General features: G+C 44.5%; 1 protein-coding gene across 1 annotated transcript; it reads right to left on the reverse strand.

Annotated features, from left to right (window-relative positions):
• Nucleotides 1-295: 295 nt before the first annotated feature.
• Nucleotides 296-21,354, reverse strand: STXBP4 (syntaxin binding protein 4). The gene is made up of 17 exons (XM_072112285.1): nucleotides 21,244-21,354; nucleotides 20,407-20,450; nucleotides 20,139-20,271; nucleotides 18,717-18,823; nucleotides 17,539-17,671; nucleotides 16,267-16,324; nucleotides 11,884-11,963; nucleotides 11,491-11,587; nucleotides 11,268-11,380; nucleotides 9,977-10,066; nucleotides 9,834-9,899; nucleotides 6,847-7,023; nucleotides 4,208-4,324; nucleotides 3,485-3,534; nucleotides 3,242-3,369; nucleotides 3,069-3,126; nucleotides 296-830 (listed from the first exon to the last, which is right to left on the reverse strand). The coding sequence occupies exons 2-17, from the start codon at nucleotides 20,427-20,429 to the stop codon at nucleotides 713-715; spliced, it is 1,548 nt and encodes a 515-aa protein (XP_071968386.1). The 5' UTR covers nucleotides 20,430-20,450; nucleotides 21,244-21,354; the 3' UTR covers nucleotides 296-712.
• Between the last annotated feature and the right edge of the window lie 12 nt (nucleotides 21,355-21,366).

The following is a 21,366-nucleotide window of genomic DNA, read 5'->3' on the forward strand; positions in this document are numbered from 1 at the left end:
GTATTTGTCCTGCTTTAGGTGCCAGCGATAAGTCGACAAACGCTTATCTGACAGCAGAATATGACTCTATAGAATGAGGAAGACGCTCTGCAACTGGTGTACGAACGGTAGGTGCGCCCCCTTATGGCTGCAGCGTGTAAGTGCAGGGGAATAGACACAAACAAACTTTCCTCGAAATGTCCATTTCGGATGGTTGGCCGTGTACCTTGTTGGCCGTGTACGTGGGGCCTATGTCTGATATATACTAATGAAAGGTCACAGAAAAACTTATAAAAACAAGGAACAAATTTTTATTATTTTATACAATAACTGATGGACATCACTGGTATATTACAGGAAACTAAATGCCGTGTAACATAACAACCTTGGCTACTCATAAAAATACTATATTTATAGAAAATGTGCATATTTTAACACTATAATTCTGACCTATTTATACCCAATATACTACAAGTGACCCTCAGTAGAGGGGATAACATGGCTACACCACATGGCGGCGCTCTAATACTGCACCATGGCTACAAGCTCCTAAAAGGGTAGAAAACCTTAAAGGGATTGTCTCACAACTTCTATGTGTATCTTCAGGACGGGTGCCAAGTGTCTCCATAATATATACTCTAGGGCTGGGACATAGTCTGGCAGTACAGTAGCTGGAGGAGCCCTCTATTACATTGGCCCATTAACCGTGTTGGGAATATCTGTAGGGGGCGCTTCAAAGGCTTGTCAGCTCCAATAATTCCCTGGGACCATCCTCCATATCATCATCCCCTCCCTTCCGGCCGAGGGAACTGATTACTGGGTGAGTCCATGATGTGGCCTCTGTAACATGACTGCAAGGGAAGAAGGAATTGTCATGCTATAGAAAATCAGGTATTGTCCACACAGTGATGTCACAGTATAGAGGTAATACACACAGTGATGTCACAGTACAGGGATAATACACACAGTGATGTCACAGTACATGGATAATACACACAGTGATGTCACAGTACAGGGATAATACACCACAGTGATGTCACAGTACAGGGATAATACACACAGTGATGTCACAGTACAGAGATACACACAGTGATGTCACAGTACAGGGATAATACACACAGCGATGTCACAGTACAGGGATAATACACACAGTGATGTCACAGTACAGGGGTAATACACACAGTGATGTCACAGTAGAGGGATAATACACACAGTGATGTCACAGTACAGGGATAATACACACAGTGATGTCACAGTACAGGGATACTACACACAGTGATGTCACAGTACAGAGATAATACACACAGTGATGTCACAGTACAGGGATACTACACACAGTGATGTCACAGTACAGGGATACTACACACAGTGATGTCACAGAACAGGGATACTACACACAGTGATGTCACAGAACAGGGATACTACACACAGTGATGTCACAGTACAGGGATAATACACACAGTGATGTCACAGTACAGAGATTATACACACAGTGATGTCACAGTACAGGGATAATACACACAGTGATGTCACAGTACAGAGATAATACACACAGTGCTGTCACAGTTCAGGGATACTACACACAGTGATGTCACAGTACAGAGATAATACACACAGTGATGTCACAGTACAGGGATAATACACACAGTGATGTCACAGTACAGGGATAATGCACACAGTGATGTCACAGTACAGGGATAATACACACAGTGATGTCACAGTACAGGGATAATGCACACAGTGATGTCACAGTACAGGGATAATGCACACAGTGATGTCACAGTACAGGGATAATACACACAGTGATGTCACAGTACAGGGATAATGCACACAGTGATGTCACAGTACAGGGATAATACACACAGTGATGTCACAGTACAGAGATAATACACACAGTGATGTCACAGTACAGGGATAATACACACAGTGATGTCACAGTACAGGGATAATGCACACAGTGATGTCACAGTACAGGGATAATACACACAGTGATGTCACAGTACAGGGATAATACACACAGTGATGTCACAGTACAGAGATAATACACACAGTGATGTCACAGTACAGGGATAATACACACAGTGATGTCACAGTACAGGGATAATACACACAGTGATGTCACAGTACAGGGATAATACACACAGTGATGTCACAGTACAGGATAATACACACAGTGATGTCACAGTACAGGGATAATACACACAGTAATGTCACAGTACAGGATAATACACACAGTGATGTCACAGTACAGGGATAATACACACAGTGATGTCACAGTACAGAGATAATACACACAGTAATGTCACAGTACAGGGATAATACACACAGTGATGTCACAGTACAGGGATAATACACACAGTGATGTCACAGTACAGGGATAATGCACACAGTGATGTCACAGTACAGGGATAATATACACAGTGATGTCACAGTATAGGGATAATACACACAGTGATGTCACAGTACAGGGATAATACACACAGTGATGTCACAGTACAGGGATAATGCACACAGTGATGTCACAGTATAGGGATAATACACACAGTGATGTCACAGTACAGAGATAATACACACAGTAATGTCACACTACAGGGATAATACACACAGTGATGTCACAGTACAGGGATAATACACACAGTGATGTCACAGTACAGGGATAATGCACACAGTGATGTCACAGTACAGGGATAATACACACAGTGATGTCACAGTACAGGGATAATACACACAGTGATGTCACAGTTCAGGGATAATACACACAGTGATGTCACAGTACAGGGATAATGCACACAGTGATGTCACAGTACAGAGATAATACACACAGTGATGTCACAGTACAGAGATAATACACACAGTGATGTCACAGTACATGGATAATACACACAGTGATGTCACAGTACTGGGATAATACACACAGTGATGTCACAGTACAGGGATAATACACACAGTGATGTCACAGTACATGGATAATACACACAGTGATGTCACAGTACAGGGATAATGCACACAGTGATGTCACAGTACAGGGATAATGCACACAGTGATGTCACAGTACAGGGATGTCACACAGTGATGCCACGGCTACTTACTTGATAAAGTACTTGATCCCATCTCCAGTATAAGCTTCTTCCCATCCATAAGGGAGACCTGAGGGGAGAAGGACAGGCACTGATGAGGTCCTGTGTGCCCCCAGGAACAGGCAGGGACACCCCTACCACTATTTAGGAATATTTTTATTAAAAACAAATAGCGGAGAACTCACAATCTGCTTCTATTAGAGATCGAACGAACAGTGAGAGCTCCTGCGCTTCTGCTGCAAGAGCCGCCATGACACCCGGCCGGTTCTTCCCCAGGACCTTCATCTGCGAGGACAACGCCGGGGGGTGATCACTGCACAGGAATCAGAGGGGAGAAAGCAGTAAATAACCCCTCTATCCATACATCATCATCATCATCATCATCAGTGACCCCAGCACTGGGAAGATGAAGGGCCTCACATACTTACCATAGACTCAATGTAGAGCCGCCATTGTCTGCCAGCACCTCATGGGTGTTCTGCAGGGAGAGAGAAGATTTACATATGAATATTGCTGGGATAAACCTTACTCATCACTGATACCCCCCTAATCTATCACCATTACATGGGGTACTGTTTCCCGGTTCTGTGAATGGAGCAGCAGATTGAGTGCACACACTGCCGCTCCATTCACTGCCTTTTGGAGTGACAGTGTGGATGCTCGACCTGCTGCTCCATTCACATGCTGGACCAGGAACCTCATTCCTGATATTATCCTCTTTTTACTGGATAAAGGATCACTTTTAATTTTGGGACAACCCTTTAACTCAAGGGTGCTTGTGCTATGATTGGTAGGTTGGGACCTGTCTGCACGTGACCATGCGCTAGGTACAGCGGCTGCTTAAGACCACCATGAGCCCTGGGCTGTGTGAATATTATGGCCCCTACAATCAGCAATTTGTTGAATGGAGGGCGTGTCCCTTCTGCTGCTTTCTGTCTGTGGTTTAAGGACCTTTGGAGGACCTTCAAAGGTCCTGAAACGGCTCTTGTGTACATGTGTATGGAGAGCAGGAACAGATATACAAGGATATCATGGGTGAAGGTTCTTCTCAGTATAAAATTTGGCAGGTGGTCATGGGGCCCCTAGGATGCCTGGGCCACGGGCTGCCGTTCATAATCCACTACTAGCTACGTAATATGGGAATCACTTACCTCCACAAACTGCAGCAGTTTCAATGTAGACATCTCAAAGGCCTTCCGCGCCGTCTCGGATTTGCGTAGCTGACAATCCAGGACTGTGATCCTGCGCTTTAGGTCCTGTATACAGTCCTGTGCAAGGGAGGAAACAGAAGTTTAGAATTTGGAACATTGCATCACGATACAAGTAATGTAGCTCCCTGATCACAGAGTTTAAAGAGATCCAGTCACCCCATATTACCTGCCTCATGTAGAGCATAAAATGTCCTTTCTAGAAATCTTACCCTAGGAAAAATTATTTTCCAAAGTCATGTGACAATGTGCAGCGAAGAGTCATATTTTGCCTGAGATGAGTCAAGTTTAGAGGCTGCCCATATCCTCGATTTTAAAGTAACATTGTGGTGTCATATTAAATAAAAAGTATCTCGTCCTTCAGATTCCATTGGGCTTATGGTTCTGTGATCTACAGAACCAGACATACAGACAGTTAAAGGGATATTTGAATAATGGATTTTTATCTGAAGCTTGTATTTCCAACTATGCCTTTAACTGTCGTTTTACCTTTGGTTCTGTAGATCTCAGATGAAAGATGAGATTCTTATCTTGAATATGATACCATTTGCACATTTCTAGGTACTATAGAACAAAAGATAGCAACCCCTGAAATGTAGCCTCTAGGCTTGACCCATCTCAGACAAAATATGACTCTTCTCTGCTAATTGTCACATGACTTGGAGAAGATGTTTTATTTGAATAGATGAAATGTCACATAAAAGAGGGAATTATAGAAAGGACATTTCATCCTCTTCCTGAGGGGGCAGGTAGTTTAATGTGCTAAAATTTGGTGGCAAGTTCCCGTTGAGGGTGGAGCTAAGCAGGGGCGTCGTTAGGTCAAAAGATCCGGGGCACGAGTCCCGGATCTTTTGACTGGTGCCCCGAATATTGTCACCTGGCTCCCTCTACTTTCATCTCTATTTGCATCCTCTGGATGCTTATAGAGATGATTACTGTAGTGTAGCAGGGAGCCGTCAGCATCCTGCTCCACTACAGAGCACATACAGCAGTTCTGTGCTGTAGTGAGAGCTGCAGGAGGCGATGACATTGCGTCTCCTGCTTCAAGCAGCTCCCTCTAGCAGCCGGGAGCAGGAGGCGCTGTGTAGTGACGTCACCGCATCCCGTCCTGCAGGTGGAGGGGAAGAGGAAATCAGGAGTGAAGAGAGGTAAGTGTAACTCATCTTTTTTTAGTTATACAGTGTGCATATGGAGTTTTGGGGCATTACTTTATGTAGAGGCTATCCCTGAGTAGTGGGAGGCTATAATGTTACTCATAATATTACTGAGTGTGTTTGTGGCTATTAGTGTGAGGGGGATATGTGGGGTCTTTTAGTGAGTGTAAGGGGACTATTACTGAGTGTGGGAGTTATAAGTAAGTGTGGGGGGCTATTAGGGAGTGTGGGGGCTATTAGTGTGAGGGGGATATGTGGGGTCTTTTAGTGAGTGTGAGGGGACTATTACTGAGTGTGGGAGTTATAAGTAAGAGTGGGGGGCTATTAGGGAGTGTGGGGGCTATTTTCTTTGTGTATAGAAGCAATTAGCAAGTGGAGAGCTATTACTGAATGTGGGGATCTATTAGTGTGACGGGGCTATGAGGGGTCTTTTAGTTAGTGTAAGGGGACTATCACTAAATGTGGGGCCTATAAGTGAGTGTAGGGGGGCTATTAGAAAGTAGAGAGCTATGTTACTGAATGTGGGGGCTATTAGTGTTTATGGAGGCTATTTTTGAGTGTAGGGGGTTATTAGCAAGTGGAGCGCTACTACTAAGTGTGGGGAGCATTACTAAATATGGGGGCTTTTAGTTATGGGGTTATAAGTGGCTGTTTGGCTATTAGTGGGGGGGGGGGGCTAATAGTGAGGGGGCTGTTACTGGATGTGGGGGCTATGTGGGGGTTATGAGTGAGTATGTGGGGCACTCACTGTGTGGGGTTCTATTACTGAGTGTAGGTGGCATTGTTACATGTCAAGCCACATTTAGGGATCATTATTAGGTGGGTGGCACAATGTGGGGGCTTTAGTGAGTGTAAGGGCCACAAGATAGGGGTGTGCTGGCATACAGAGTGGGGCCATAATTGTGGTGTAATTGTAAAATGTGCGGCTTAGAAAGGTGGATTTTATAATGTGTTACACTGGGGGGCATTACTAGTATTTTTAGGACTTTGTGTGCAGCTGTATTACATTATTTGGTTGAAGAGTTTTAGGGGTAGAAGAATGATAACACTGTTAGGAGACAAAGATTGGGGACAATAGAAAAGTGTAGAACATAAGATGTGGTCATCTCCATAGGCACAGCGCATGGCTGGATAAAGAGAAATGATGATGGAGGCTTAATGGAGAACATGAAGAACAACTTCTGCTCTGGATATAATTGGTAGCATTTCTACTGCGTTTTCTGTAGCTCTACAGTTGTTTTTGAGTACAGTTTTACAGGTGGAATGACATGAGGGGGGTGTACGAAAGGGGACGCAACTGAGAATTTGGTACGGATGCATTGGCGCCCGTGCCCCAGATCTTTTGTGACCCTAGCAACGCCACTGGAGCTAACACATTTCTGTAGTTGTATAGGAATAGGAGATCATATAGGGGAACTATCTGCTTACATTACTCTGCCCAGAATGATCAGACAGTCGGGCCCTGAGCTCCATGATTTCGGCTTCCAGTAGACGGATGACTTCTTCATAGTCCACCTCCATGCCCCGCGCCTGCTTCTGTGCCACCTCTGCCAGGTGTATTCTATTCCGCAGCGCCCTCGTCTCATCAATGGCCGCCTTGGCTTCCTGCGAGGTATAAATGGATGTATCAGTGGCTGGAAGCAGAAGGGTTTGGCCCAAATTGTATTATTATCCCCTATCCACCCATAAATAACTGATGGAGGGGCGGGTTGAGACTCCATCCTGCCACTACTTCTAAAGGGGGGCTATAGGGGATGAATGAGACAACACTGTGCTCAACTACTGCTGTTACTGATATATGTAACCTCTATATACACAGAGGTCTATGGAGAGGAAGAGGAGGAGTGAGTCACAGCAGCTAGGTCTACATGACCAGTTAGTTCTATGGAGAGGAAGGGAAAGGCATGAGTCACAGTAGCTAGGTCTACATGACTAGTTAGGTCTATGGAGAGGAAGAGGAGGAGTGAGTCACAGCAGCTAGGTCTACATGACTAGTTAGTTCTATGGAGAGGAAGAGGAGGAGTGAGTCACAGCAGCTAGGTCTACATGACCAGTTAGTTCTATGGAGAGGAAGGGAAAGGCATGAGTCACAGTAGCTAGGTCTACATGACTAGTTAGGTCTATGGAGAGGAAGAGGAGGAGTGAGTCACAGCAGCTAGGTCTACATGACTAGTTAGTTCTATGGAGAGGAAGAGGAGGAGTGAGTCACAGCAGCTAGGTCTACATGACTAGTTAGGTCTATGGAGAGGAAGAGGAGGAGTGAGTCACAGCAGCTAGGTCTACATGACTAGTTAGGTCTATGTAGAGAAAGAGGAGGAGTGAATCACAGTAGCTAGGTCTACATGACTAGTTAGGTCTATGGAGAGGAAGAGGAGGAGTGAGTCACAGCAGCTAGGTCTACATGACTAGTTAGTTCTATGGAGAGGAAGGGGGAGGCATGAGTCACAGTAGCTAGGTCTACATGATTAGTTAGTTCTATGGAGAGGAAGAGGAGGAGTGAGTCACAGTAGCTAGGTCTACATGACTAGTTAGGTCTATAGAGAGGAAGAGGAGGAGTGAATCACAGTAGCTAGGTCTACATGACTAGTTAGTTCTATGGAGAGGAAGGGGGAGTCATGAGTCGCAGCAGCTAGGTCTACATGACTAGTTAGGTCTATGTAGAGAAAGAGGAGGAGTGAGTCACAGCAGCTAGGTCTACATGACTAATTAAGTGTATGGAGAGGAAGGGGGAGTCATGAGTCACAGCAGCTAGGTCTACATGACTAGTTAGGTCTATGGAGAGGAAGAGGAGGAGTAAATCACAGCAGCTAGGTCTATATGACTAGTAAACATCCCTGGTCTCCTCCATGTGTCTCCATTTATTCACCTCTGCTTATGAAGTGTCCCCTAAAACAGTTACTGACTTATGCAGTAACACTCATATTCACTGCCTTGAAACTGATAAAGTAGGTACATAAAAGCAATAGAGGAAGGTTGAAGGTCACCGCTTATGTTCATGCCTGATGTATAGACAGTTTTGTAGGTGGAAGGTCACTTTAAAGTAAATCCACAATCAAAATCTATCATGATAAAGCAGGGACAAGAAAGCCTGTCATATCATGCCTGATGAAGGGACCTTAGCAGTCCTGAAAGCTTGTAACATCTTCCATCTCAGTTAGCCATTAAAAGGTATCACAATCTCCAGAAGGTGATTTTATTTGACGTAACAAAAGCAACAGGAATTTTATGATGGGTTTTGGTGGTAGATCTCTTTTGAGAGATGCAGAGATTGCCAGGGGTATCAGCCGGGGCTCCAGGAGTCTCAGTCTCAGGCCCCTTCTACACTGGCGTTTTTCACGAGCAAGTTCTGCGCGTGCTTTTGACGCGCAGAACTTGCATTGCACTCTGTCCCATTGTTTCCAATGGGCTTGTCCTTATTTGCGCTTTTTTTTCACGCCCCATTCAAGTCTATGGAGACGCATCAAAAACGCATTGCACTCACGAGCATTGCAAGTGCGATGCGTTTTAAACGGATGGGTTGCTAGGTGATGTGAAACAACAATTTCATAAGGATGTGATTTAAAACATGCACGTAAGGATAATAGATAGCAGAGGAGCGTTAGCCAGTGATGCTCACTACCACAGAAATAATTAATCAAAATGGATTTTGGATTTTTCTCCAATAAGACAATGTTATTGTGGTCTGCGGATAAGAGAAGGAAGAGAAATAAACATCTTCATAGATCCCTAGTGCAGGTTATAAACTAAACACAATTAAAAAGAAGTACAGCCGGTCCCCTACGTAAGAACACCCAACTTACAGACAACCCCTAGTTACAAAACGAACCTCTGGATGTTGGTAATTCCTGTACTTTAGCCCTAGAATATAATAATCAGCTGTAACAGTTATCACAGGTGTCTGTAATGAAGCTTTATTGATAATTCTGGTTCTTATGACAATCCAACATTATTAAAATCCAATTGTCACAGAGACAATGATGGGGTTACAATGATAAAATATACAGTTCTGACTTACATACAAATTCAACTTAAGAACCTATCTTGTACATAACCCGGGGACCGACTGTAAAACTCTGCACAATCATCTAATGGAAAGCAACAATGAAAACTTAAAGAAAATCTCACATGTTGTTACACTGTCTCCTCCTCTGCCTCAGCAGAAGTGCTCCTGCACAGTGTTACAGCCTGTGAAGCTGCAGCATAGAGGAGCTCTGTTAACAACCTCCCCAGAGCCCTTTTGGCTCAACAGCATGAGTTGATTTTAGGAAGAAGGAGGCCATGGATAACAAATATAAGAGCCAGGATCTATGAGTAAGTGCCCCTGGTTTATCATGATGGAGTTTGATGGTAGATCTCCTTATAGTGTGTGCATAAAGTGTTGTATTCCATGTTCCCTGTCACATATCACCACTTACCTTTTGCACATTACGGAGCTCTGCAGAAAGCTGGGTGTTGCGCTTTTCGGATTCTTGGAGTTGTTCCTGTAAAGAAGCAGGACACACCTCATATGTCTGGTGGTGTATCTGATCACCCAGCTGTAGGCCCCTTTACCACTTACCTTCAGAGATTTGATATGGCCACACAAGTCGTCCCTCTCGCTCCGCATCCTACTCATGTCATCCGTGTGGGAAAGGTTTATTGACTGGATCTAAAATATGGGCATGAAAAAAAAGTTAGGTTATTTTTTTTCAATAATTATCTCTTTCTCTCTAAAACAGGGGCTGCGCAGCGAGGAGGAGCTTTATTGGAGCGCTGGGGGAGAGTGCATGGTCCTGTTCCATTCACAGTCTATGGGTGTAAGGAGGACGGGGACCCCCAGCAGTGCTGTAGCTCTAAGATTTTCATTATTTATCACCTGCTATGAGGATAAATGTTAAAAAAGGTGCATTTATAAAACATGGCTGAATTCTTCCAGAAAGAGCGCCACACCTACCCGTAGGTCGTGTCAGTCCAGTGGCTCCTCCCAATGCCACATGCCTCCTTATCATTCAGCACAAGGTGATGTCAACTCAAGTCCTTTACCTACTATTATTTGCAAAATCTACCCTATGTATGTATCTAATCACATGAAATGTTGCTGTGTGATTTCATGTGATCAGCTACATACATGGGGAAGATTTTGCAAATGTTAGTGGGTAAAGGACCTTAGATGACATCACCCTGGTCACATGACATGAAGTGCTGCATGATATCATGATACCCCATGTATGTATCTGATCACATAAAATCACAGCAGCCTTCATAGAGGATGTGGAGGAGTAGAGGCCCATGGATGCCGCTGTGATTTCATGTGATCAGATACATACATGGGGTAGATTTTTCAAATTTTAGTGGGTAAACGACCTTATATGAGATCACCCTGGTCACATGACATGTACTGCTGAATGGTAAGAAGGAGGCATGGGGAGGAGCCTCTGGACTTGGCTGAGCAGGACACACCCCCTCCTACTCCTGCTAGATCTGACTGTATGCCAGGTAAGATAACAAAGTTGATTTTATGGGGATGTGAGGGAAACAACTCTCAGCTAAAAGAAGGGTGGCATTTACTTAACAGGGGGGTGACAGATGCTAGAAATGTGGTGAAAGGTTCCCTTTAAAGGAGGCGGTCTCCCAATCGGGACCCTCATCAGCAAGAGTGTACAGGGCTGCAAAGAGTGTGCCTCACCCTGGAGGACCTAGAATGTGACCGTGTTGCTTGGATAGGCTACTCATTACAAGAGAGCAGTGTAATACCTGATAAGTGATTGATCACCGCATCTTAGTGACGGAGGAGCCTTCTAATGCATAATAATTCCAGAAATTGTATGTATATGTATTCCTAATAAGCAAGGGGCACAAAGACACATTACCTGACTGGTGACACTGTCTATAAAGCGATTGTCTTCTCCCGTCATGATGTACTGCCCCAAATCTCCTTCTTCTAACTGCAGCTTCAACATCTCTTTGGCCACCTGGATAAAGTCTTCCATACAGAGGAGAACAGCATCAGTATTTAGGTGTCCTTATAACTATAATACAGTGCATATAATACATGATCAGATATAGGATTGTGATGTCCTATGAGTGACCTACCTCCATAACACACAGTCTCATCAGCATCCAGGTCCATGTGGCTTCTCATAGATTCCCTCTGCTCCGGAGTCAGGTTAATACCTAGATACCTCAGCGCCTACATAAAAAGATACAAGCAGTGGCCTGATATCAGTAGTACAGGCTATAAAGTATATATAAACACAGCAGCACAGAGGAAGTCAGACATGGCCCCTGGGTACTACACTATGGTATAGGCATATGCTGTACTTCCATACCCCGCTCTATATGCCGTCTATAAGCCATGAGTGATCAGTAGGGAATGATAGGAGGCATCAGGGTTAGTGGGTGGTGGGCAGGTACTCGATGATAATTCCAGTAGGGACCTTTATATTGCGGAATAAGGAGGTGAAGAGGTTAATAATTGTCTCTTACCATTTCCAGTTTGTCTACTTTGAGTCGGACATCGGGTCTAAGAGAAATCCCCTTGGGCTGGTTGTGTCCCTGATGATGACCTGCAAATAATAGAGCAACGGGTGTGTTTATGTGCATAGTAGTAGAGGTAAGTGCACATTATTAGTTGTAGGTGGTCAGAAGTAGCAGTGGTGGGTGCACAATGATAGTGGTAGGTACTCAATAGTAGTTTTGGTAGGTGCACAGTGGTAATTGTAGGTGCACAGGAGTGGTTGTAGCTGCTCAGGTGTGGTTGTAGGTGCTCAGGTGTGGTTGTAGGTGCTCAGGAGTGGTTGTAGGTGCTCAGGAGTGGTTGTAGGTGCTCAGGAGTTGTTGTAGGTGCTCAGGAGTGGTTGTAGGTGCTCAGGAGTGGTTGTAGGTGCTCAGGAGTGGTTGTAGGTGCTCAGGAGTGGTTGTAGGTGCTCAGGAGTGGTTGTAGGTGCTCAGGAGTGGTTGTAGGTGCTCAGGAGTGGTTGTAGGTGCTCAGGAGTGGTTGTAGGTGCTCAGGTGTGGTTGTAGGTGCACAGAAGTGGTTGTAGGTGCTCAGGAGTTGTTGTAGGTGCTCAGGAGTGGTTGTAGGTGCTCAGGAGTGGTTGTAGGTGCTCAGGAGTGGTTGTAGGTGCTCAGGAGTGGTTGTAGGTGCTCAGGAGTGGTTGTAGGTGCTCAGGTGTGGTTGTAGGTACACAGAAGTGGTTGTAGGTGCTCAGGAGTGGTTGTAGGTGCTCAGGAGTGGTTGTAGGTGCTCAGGAGTGGTTGTAGGTGCTCAGGAGTGGTTGTAGGTGCTCAGGAGTGGTTGTAGGTGCTCAGGAGTGGTTGTAGGTGCTCAGGTGTGGGAGACCAATCCGACCGGGAGACCAATCATCTTGGGTCGAGGTAACTGCTCGGATAATATCTGTAAATTCATTGATGCCATCTTCCAACCACTGGTGAAGACCCTTTCATCTTACACTGGACTCCACTGACCTCTTGCCAAAGCTGGAGGGTATCCATTTGGATCCCAGCCAGCTTCTTGTGACTTGTGATGTGGAGTCCCTTTATACTTCCATTAAACATGAAGATGGATTGAGGGCGGTGGCATATTTTCTACATTTATCACAATATGAAGAGGCAGAGATTTCTTTTATTTTGTGACTTTTGGAGTTCGCACTCACGCACAATTTCTTTACTTTTAATGGGTCCTTCTAACTGCAGCTCCAGGGAATGGCTATGGGGACGGCTTGTGCCCCCTCATATGCCAGTCTTTTCCTGGGGCTGTGGGAGAGGGACCTCTTCCTGTCAGATGGTGGAGATGCAATGTGCCGAGTCCTCTTTTGGGCGCGGTACATTGACGACATCTTCATCATCTGGCAGGGAGCCGAAACCGATTTGAGAATTTTTGTTGACCAGTTAAACAACAATCAACGCAACATCAAATTGACCTGGTGCTGCAATGCTAATTGTATTGATTTTTTAGATATTCGGATCGCTAAGGATTTTCTTAGATATCTTCAAACAGATGTGTTTCGCAAAGCTACCTCAACAAATACCCTCTTGCATGCCACCTCTGCCCACCCCAGTCAAACTATCAATGCGGTTCCAGTGGGCCAGTTTTTACGGATGAAAAGAATTCGCTCGACACCAGAAGAATTTGATGAACAGGCTGCTGATCTTAAACAGAGATTTCTTGAGCGGGGTTATAGTAAGAGATGTATCTCTAAAGCATATAGACGGGCTTGTGCTACCGATCGCAATTCACTTTTGTATCCTAAGAAACCGATGAATACCAAACAACCTCCACGATTCATTACCACCTATCACAATTTATGGAAAGACATGCAACAAATTTTCAAAAAGTTTTGGCCAATCCTCACAACTGACCCGATATTGCAAAAGATATTAACACCATATCCTGCCATTGTGTCTCGTAGAGCACGGAATCTGGGAGACACACTTGTACACAGCTATCTGGTCCCCGAACCACCAAAAAGGATCTTCGGAGTGCAGCCACCTAAATGGGGATGCACCCCTTGCGGGAAGTGCATCGCATGTCCCAATGTTGGCACAAAACATTTTAAAATTACATGGTCCATCAATTGCACTACAAAAGGAGTAATCTATTATGCTACCTGCCCCTGCAAGAAGATCTACGTGGGTATGACAACTCGTGAACTCAAAAATTAGAACCCGTGAACATGTCACAGGAATTTTGGCTGCAGCATCCGTCCCATCGGAAGAGGCCATTCTCAAGCTCAAACCCATTCCCCGCCACTTCAGGCAAGTCCACAACTCAGAACCGTCTGGGTTTAAAGTTATTGGGATTGATCATGTAAGGTTGGACCTCCGGGGGTGCTCTAAAACGTAAATTGCTCCAATCGAATCTAAATGGATCTGGACACTGCAAACTGTGTCACCCCAGGGATTAAATGAAAACTTTGGGTTCTCTGCTTTTCTCTGATATGTTCTCCTATTCACTGGGTCTATCTTTTGGTCTCTGCTTTCTCTACCTGTGGTGCAGTCCTTGTTTTTATTATTTTATATATGATTTTATTAATATTTTTTTCTTTTTTCATAGAATAGTATTGTCTTTGGATGAGCGGATCTATATACTACGCATCCTATCTGTCTCCTGGTGAAACTGACATGCGTTCCTATTCATCTGATTGTGGGACAACTCCCTGATTGGCCAGTGCGTCGCTCCTCCTTATGTGTTTTGAATTGGTATCCGTATGGCTGTCCACTTACTCTGGGCAGCATTCCTGTCCTATATATGTTCCGACACTTAGCACTTTATTATCACACAGCTCATTGTCATCATGCATTATTGTCCATGCAGATGTTAACACTTGTCATTTTGTCTCTCTGTATTCTAATGTGTCTATTTTGAGCCAATGTATAGACATAGATATTTTTAGTGGATTGGTATTTTCTTTCCCTTGTTTGTGCACCTGCATTTTTCACGTTTGATCCGCACTTTGTATTTTTACTGCCCTTTTTTATGGTTTCACACGTATGTACTGTGATTCATTAATTTGTTCATGCACATTTGCACTTTACCCCCCTTTTTATATGGCTAGCCTACACATCGCTCCTTATATATAGTCTCGCCCATGGCCCATTGAACTCATTATCGCTGTCTATTATACATCACCAGAGTACATCTCCTATGCCCATTTCTAAGATGGCACTTTCTTCCACAGGTGGTTGTGCGCATGCCCGGGGGCAGCTGTGCACCTGCGCGGGCGGGCGGCCGTCGTATCGTCCGGATCACATGATTGCTCCGGATGATGCGTTTGTCCCGCCCCCTGTCCTCGTTCTGGCGCACATGCCCCCGGACATGCGCCATACATCTCACCACCTCCTACGTCCTTTCATCTCCTCATTTTGTACAGGTGCGTTCTTAATCCCTATTGGTCAGCTCCAGTTTTTAATCTGTTCACGCCTTTCTGGCACCACCCCTTGACAAAGTCCTGAGAGGACGAAACACGTGTCGGGGAGGTGCTGAGCAGCGGCCCTTCTGTGCACCTTACTGTTACTGGATCTAAGGTATTACCATTATGCTTTATGGCTGTCTGTGTACCACTAATACTTTTTTATTGTATGTTCAGTTCTATGCACTTTGGCACTTTGCTTACTATATATTTATAATCTTATAGCTCACTGAACGTTTGCTGCTGCTCAGCACCCACATATGCTTGCTGCGTAATCACTCTGTCTTGTTACATGTTACCTTTTTAATTATACCCAATAAAATTGTAGTTTTATTATTACCATTGGTGCTCATTTTCCTTTCTTTTTCGGTATTGCTAGTTGTTAAGAGCGGATGGTTGTACAACATTACCGTGCCCTTGCTATGTATGGCACATGCCTATTACTGTCTGGTATAGGTCCATTTCTTTCTAAATAGGATTTGTGTAACCACAGTAGTAGTGGTTAATGCTAAGTAGTGGATTAAGGTGCGCAGTAGCAGAGGCGATACCAGTAGTAGTAGTGGTAGGTGCTCAGGAGTAGTGGTAGGTCCACAGTAGTAGTTGTAGGTGCTCAGGAGTAGCGGTAGGTGCACAGTAGAATAAGGTAGGTAGTTGTAGTAACATGTGATATGTGATGACCTTAGAAATCCTCATTTCCCAGACCTTGTTCCCTATGAGCAGCCATAATCCCATCAGACCGTACAGACTCCTCGTTATGAGTCTTCTCTGTGTATTTCAGACTGGGGGAGACTATTTTAGGAACTCACTGGGGATCATTGATCTTAGTTTTTTATTGTTTTGTTTTCTTATTTTAACAAATTTTTATTTTTTGTGCCCTTTTTGCACCAATGTCAATGATTTTACAAATGTTCCCCTGTTGTGTAGTCTGCATTGTGTCGTGTGTTGTAGTGGATGTTACCTGGCAGAGACGCGTCCTCCGCACTCCCGCGACGCTCCTTCAGGTTACCACTTTGGCTCTGCCCGGAGGAGATATGTATTAAATAAAAATATAAAAAGTCAATGCAAATACAACAAAAAAGCAATAGTTTGCACACACAGGTCTGAGGCACTGGGGGAGATAAATCAACCTGTCTGTTGTACATGCAGAGCGCCACATTTATTATGGGTTTCAGACAATTTTCAGACAGTTTTCTGACTTGTCTGGAAAAGGGGCTGGCCTAGTGAAAAGGGGGTGTGGCCTAGGCGCATTTACTGATGCGCCAGAAGAATTCAGCCATGCGGCACAAAATTCGATTGAACCAACTAATGGCTTGTCTAGAGTCCGACTCACATACATCATCCAGCATGAATTATCTACTGCACTGACAGTTTTATTAACTTCCCCCCGCCCCTGTATGTATCCTTACACCTCCTATTTGTGCTGTTGCTAGAGTTGAGTGGACCTGACAATTGGGTTCAGGTTTCAGCCCTGCGACCTCAATATGTTGCCGGATTGGCAGCCGAATAGCCAATCTGGCAAACTCACCCACCTAGCAACCAGGCCTATGATTGGCCTGTGGTGTTCCTCTAGCCAATCATAGCCATCGCTAGTAGTTTGGATGGTCTCCCCTGTAAAAATCGAGCACTATTTCCGGGTCACGTCGCCGAACCCCAAACCCAAGCTCAATCATTGGTTCCGCTCATCTCTAGCAGTCACCCAGCTTTCCAGGGTTAGGAATAGCAGATCTATCTAGTTATGCAAAATTATGGTAATCAGTAATCCATCTCTCTACACATTAGACAAAAAAATGAAATTTTTTGTTTTCTGCTGCTGGAGTTGTTTTTTTTTTCAGGGAAAGATGCAGTTTTTATAGCAATCACTTTGGGGTTTCCATTTTGATATTTGCATTTTTTATTTAGCTTTTTTCACATTTTAAGACAAATAATAATTAGATATTTCTATCGCAAGAGCTGTTTTATTCAGGCTTGTTTTTTGCAGTTTTAATTTTTATTGGGATCAATTTTTTTTGCATCTTTAAAATTTTTGTCTTAGGTCCCATATGGGGATCATTTCATGACGTGTATAATACATTACACTACTTGTGTAGACAGAACATTTGCACTTTATGATTGCTCCATTGACTTGAATGAGACTGTGCAGGGGGACTAAGGAAGGGGGGTCTTCTCTTGTGGATAATTTTCTATTATGGGAAATCCCCGTTAAGGGAACAGACAGAGGGCCTGTACTTACAGGGGGATTAGGTGTGGAGCTATTTGGGGTAGAAGACATCTTCGGCAGTAGGTGACTCGTGGCTGTGGATGATGCAGAGTCGCTGTGTTCTCCGTCTGATCTGATAAAAGAGATATCCCAAAAGGAACATTTCCTGCGGAATAAAAAATGAGCTTTTAAAGGGGTTTTTCGAGGGCTTCTATACCCAGTATAAATCATCATTATGGGGGTCATTTACTAAGGGCCTGAATCACTTTTTTTCCTCGGGTTTCCCGAAAATTACCAATTTGCGCCGAATTGCTCCGGGTTTTTGGCGCACGCGATGCACACGACGGAAATCAGGGGGCGTGGTCGTCGGAAAACCCGATGGATTCGGAAAAACTGCGGAATTTAAAAAAAAAAAAAAAAAGTGTTGCTTGACACGCACTTACCTACACCCAGGATAGCTTGGTGAACTCCAGTGAACTCTGACGGACTTCAGCGCAGCAGCAACACCTGGTGGACATCGGGCGCACTACCTTAGTGAATCGCCGGATGACCCGAATCCGCGACGGAGAACCCAACGCCGGATCGCAAATGGACCGGGTAAATCTGCCCCAATATGTTTGGTTGAAGTCTGACATGGAGACTTTATCTGGGCATTGACAGCTATACTGAAGCTGTAGATAATAGAAGAGGGCACCATCCATTGTATAGTGGCCAAGCTGGTGAACTGCAGCTCAGCTCTTTTTCACTGGAATCCATATCTGAGGTATGACTGCTACACAACAGATGGGGTTCAGAAAACCAGAATCCCTGGTCTTGATATCCGGGGAGAAGGAAATGTTATCATGTTGTATAGAGGTCATTTTATGTAATACATGGGAGGTCCGTGTCCGGGCACAGCGAGAGGGGCTGTGCATTCCCTAGGTTATTGGCAATAGGAGTGATCTCTGGTGACCGTCCCATGTAAATGAGATCAGTGATCTAGTGATCGGCAGACAGTAGGACCGCCACTGGTTACTATTCGGCAATGCATAGTCCTATCTAACAGCCGACAAATGCAAACTGTATGTAAATGCAGATAATGAGTGGTCCGGGATCAGGAATACTCTCATAGGAAGGTCCGTTCTGCATCATTCCCCCCTGTTATTGGGTCTTTATGTTAAAACCATTCATGAGCCATCTATAAAAAGTAAGCAAGCGCCGCAGTGCGTTACCTTAATTTCACTCTATTTAATATACTTTTTGCTTCCTCGCACGACACGCCGATCAGCGGTTCTCTATTCACAGACACAAGGCAGTCTCCAGCCCTTAAGCGTCCATCCTAGAAAGAAAGAGACAACAGAATAGATTAGGATAAACTATGAATATACACTGAAGACCCCCATTCAGGACCCCATCTCAGCTATTACAGCATCTCAGTGTGGAATAAATTCAACCTGCGCCTGGAGGGGTAAAGCAGCACCTACACATTGCTGAATGTGGGTGCTGGATCCCCGTGACAACTCTGATCCTGGGGAGCTGAAGGGGTTGTCCACTTCCAGTGAAAAATTTATATGGTTTGTGTACGGAAAAAAATATACAATTCTTTAAATCTACTTTCTGTATGAATTCCTTAAGTTTTTTTTTTACATCTCTGCTTGCTGTCGTTCTATAGGAAGTTTCATTGTTACCTTCCTGTGGATAAAAACAAGTTGTTGGTCATGTGATGTCACACAGGTGCATGGCTCGTTATATTCCTTGTAATATGTCACACAGGTGCACAGCTCGTTATATCCCTGTCCCTGTGATGTCACACAGGTGCAGGGCTCGTTACATCCCTGGTCATGTGATGTCACAGAGGTGCACAATCATTCTATCCTTGGTCATGCGATGTCACACAGGTGAGCAGCTCGTTATAACACACAGCTCAGATTACTGTTTGTAATATAATGAGCCCTGCACCTGTGTGACATCACATGACCACGGGCAGATTTCTATTCACAGGAAGTAAACAATGAAGCTTCCTATAGAACGACAGCAAGTAAAGATCTAGAGATTAAAATGATTAAAATGTAAGACAGAGGAAGCTCATAATGGGATTTTGCTTTATTGTGCAAAAAGGGAAAATTTTGAAAAACTATATAAATGTGGTATAAAAAAAACTTATTCCACTCCGGCTCCCAATTTTTCATCACTCCATTATTTCTGGGTTTGAGCCTTGTGTCTGACTGGAAGTCCCGGAGGTTCACGTGTCCTGCTTCATCCAATGACTGGTTTCCACAGACACTTCCCGAATTGCCCCCTTTTCCATGGAGGCCGGCCATTGGAGGAAGTGCGCCCTGTGACCTCTGACCCATGGGGCTCAAAAGATGCAAGAGCTGGAGTTACACAGTTATCGGGAGCTGGAGAACGATATGTGTTCTTTTTAGTTTAGTTTGGGGGAATTTGCATTGTCATAGAAAACCTTTTTGATCACTCAAATGTTTTAGGCAAAAAACAAGCCATTGATGGAAATATTAAAAGAGTAAATAAAGGTTTTTGATATTTAATGATGGAACACCGCAGTGATGATGAGGTTAGCTCTAGTATTTCTACTATATACATACGGTATATGTACTATAAGGGGCGAGGTGTAGGAGTTATATCCGGGCACTGACCTTGTGACAGTCTCCACCAGGAATGAGGCTCTTAATCTGGATTAAGGGTCCTTCTGCTGTGCTGATGCCCCCCGCAAGGCTCAGACCCAGGCTGGTCTCCTTCTTAATGGAGATGGTCTGGATGATGTCCTCACTGATGGAGGAGACAAGAAGGAACAATGGAGGAACACAAACACGGCTACGACTGCAATTCTGCAAACATCGCTATAGCTCAATTCAGTAGGTTGGTGGTGACTTCTCCCTTTAAGTGTGGTCCATATTCTCTTACCTTATGTCCACAGCGGTGGCCATGACGACGCTGCTATACAGGACCTGATCAAGAGAGAAGTAAATCTGTATGAATAACATGCAGGTATTTATAGTGTTATAGACACTACTTACTCCACACTGCGGGGCTATGCATCATCTATGGGAACGGTGACCCTGCCCCCTCCTATACCAGAGATGTATGGATATGGCTCGCACTTCATACACCTGGTGGCCGGACGACTTCTATAGGTTGTCTTTGAATGGCTTCCAGGAAACCCAAATGATCTGAGGGACTGCCAGATCTCTAATAGTGTGTATACACGCAGTATATATGTGTATAGCCGGTACATATGTGTATACACCATACATAGGTGTATACCCCGTACATACATGTATACCTGGTACATATTTTATACCCTGTGCATACGTGTATACTCTTCACTTAAGTGTATACCTGGTGCATACGTGTATATTCTGTTCATACGCATATGTAGATGCCGTAAATATGTGTATACATTGTATTATACATTACATTGTTATTTTAAGTTTTTGTTCTTATACATCAATCTCAATTATTAGGATATCTGAGGTATAGAGGAGGTCCAGGGGGCGGGGCCTGGTTACATATAATCAGTATGGGCGTGGTCTGGTTACATAATGAACGGAGTGGGCGTGGCCTGACATGTAGCAGAGCCCCGGAGGATAGCCCAGCAGTGTACATGTACTTCCGTCCTCTCCTCAGTTGTGATGTAGTTGCCGCTTGCTCATAGTTGTCTCCATAATAATAAAATACAATAACAGTCCCCCGCTCCATCACTGTGCGGTAATAAGTCGCCAGCACCCTGTTCACACTCACCTCCCCGACAGCCGCCGAGCTCTCCCTACGGAAACTGCCGAGAGCGGCGCAGACACAGCGGAGGAAGTATCGCGAGAGTTCAGAGGTTCCCGGGAGCACGTGACCGGTGACCGGCGGCGCCGT

The sequence above is a fragment of the Engystomops pustulosus genome, chromosome 6, assembly GCF_040894005.1.
Source record: "Engystomops pustulosus chromosome 6, aEngPut4.maternal, whole genome shotgun sequence".
NCBI lineage: Eukaryota > Metazoa > Chordata > Amphibia > Anura > Leptodactylidae > Engystomops > Engystomops pustulosus.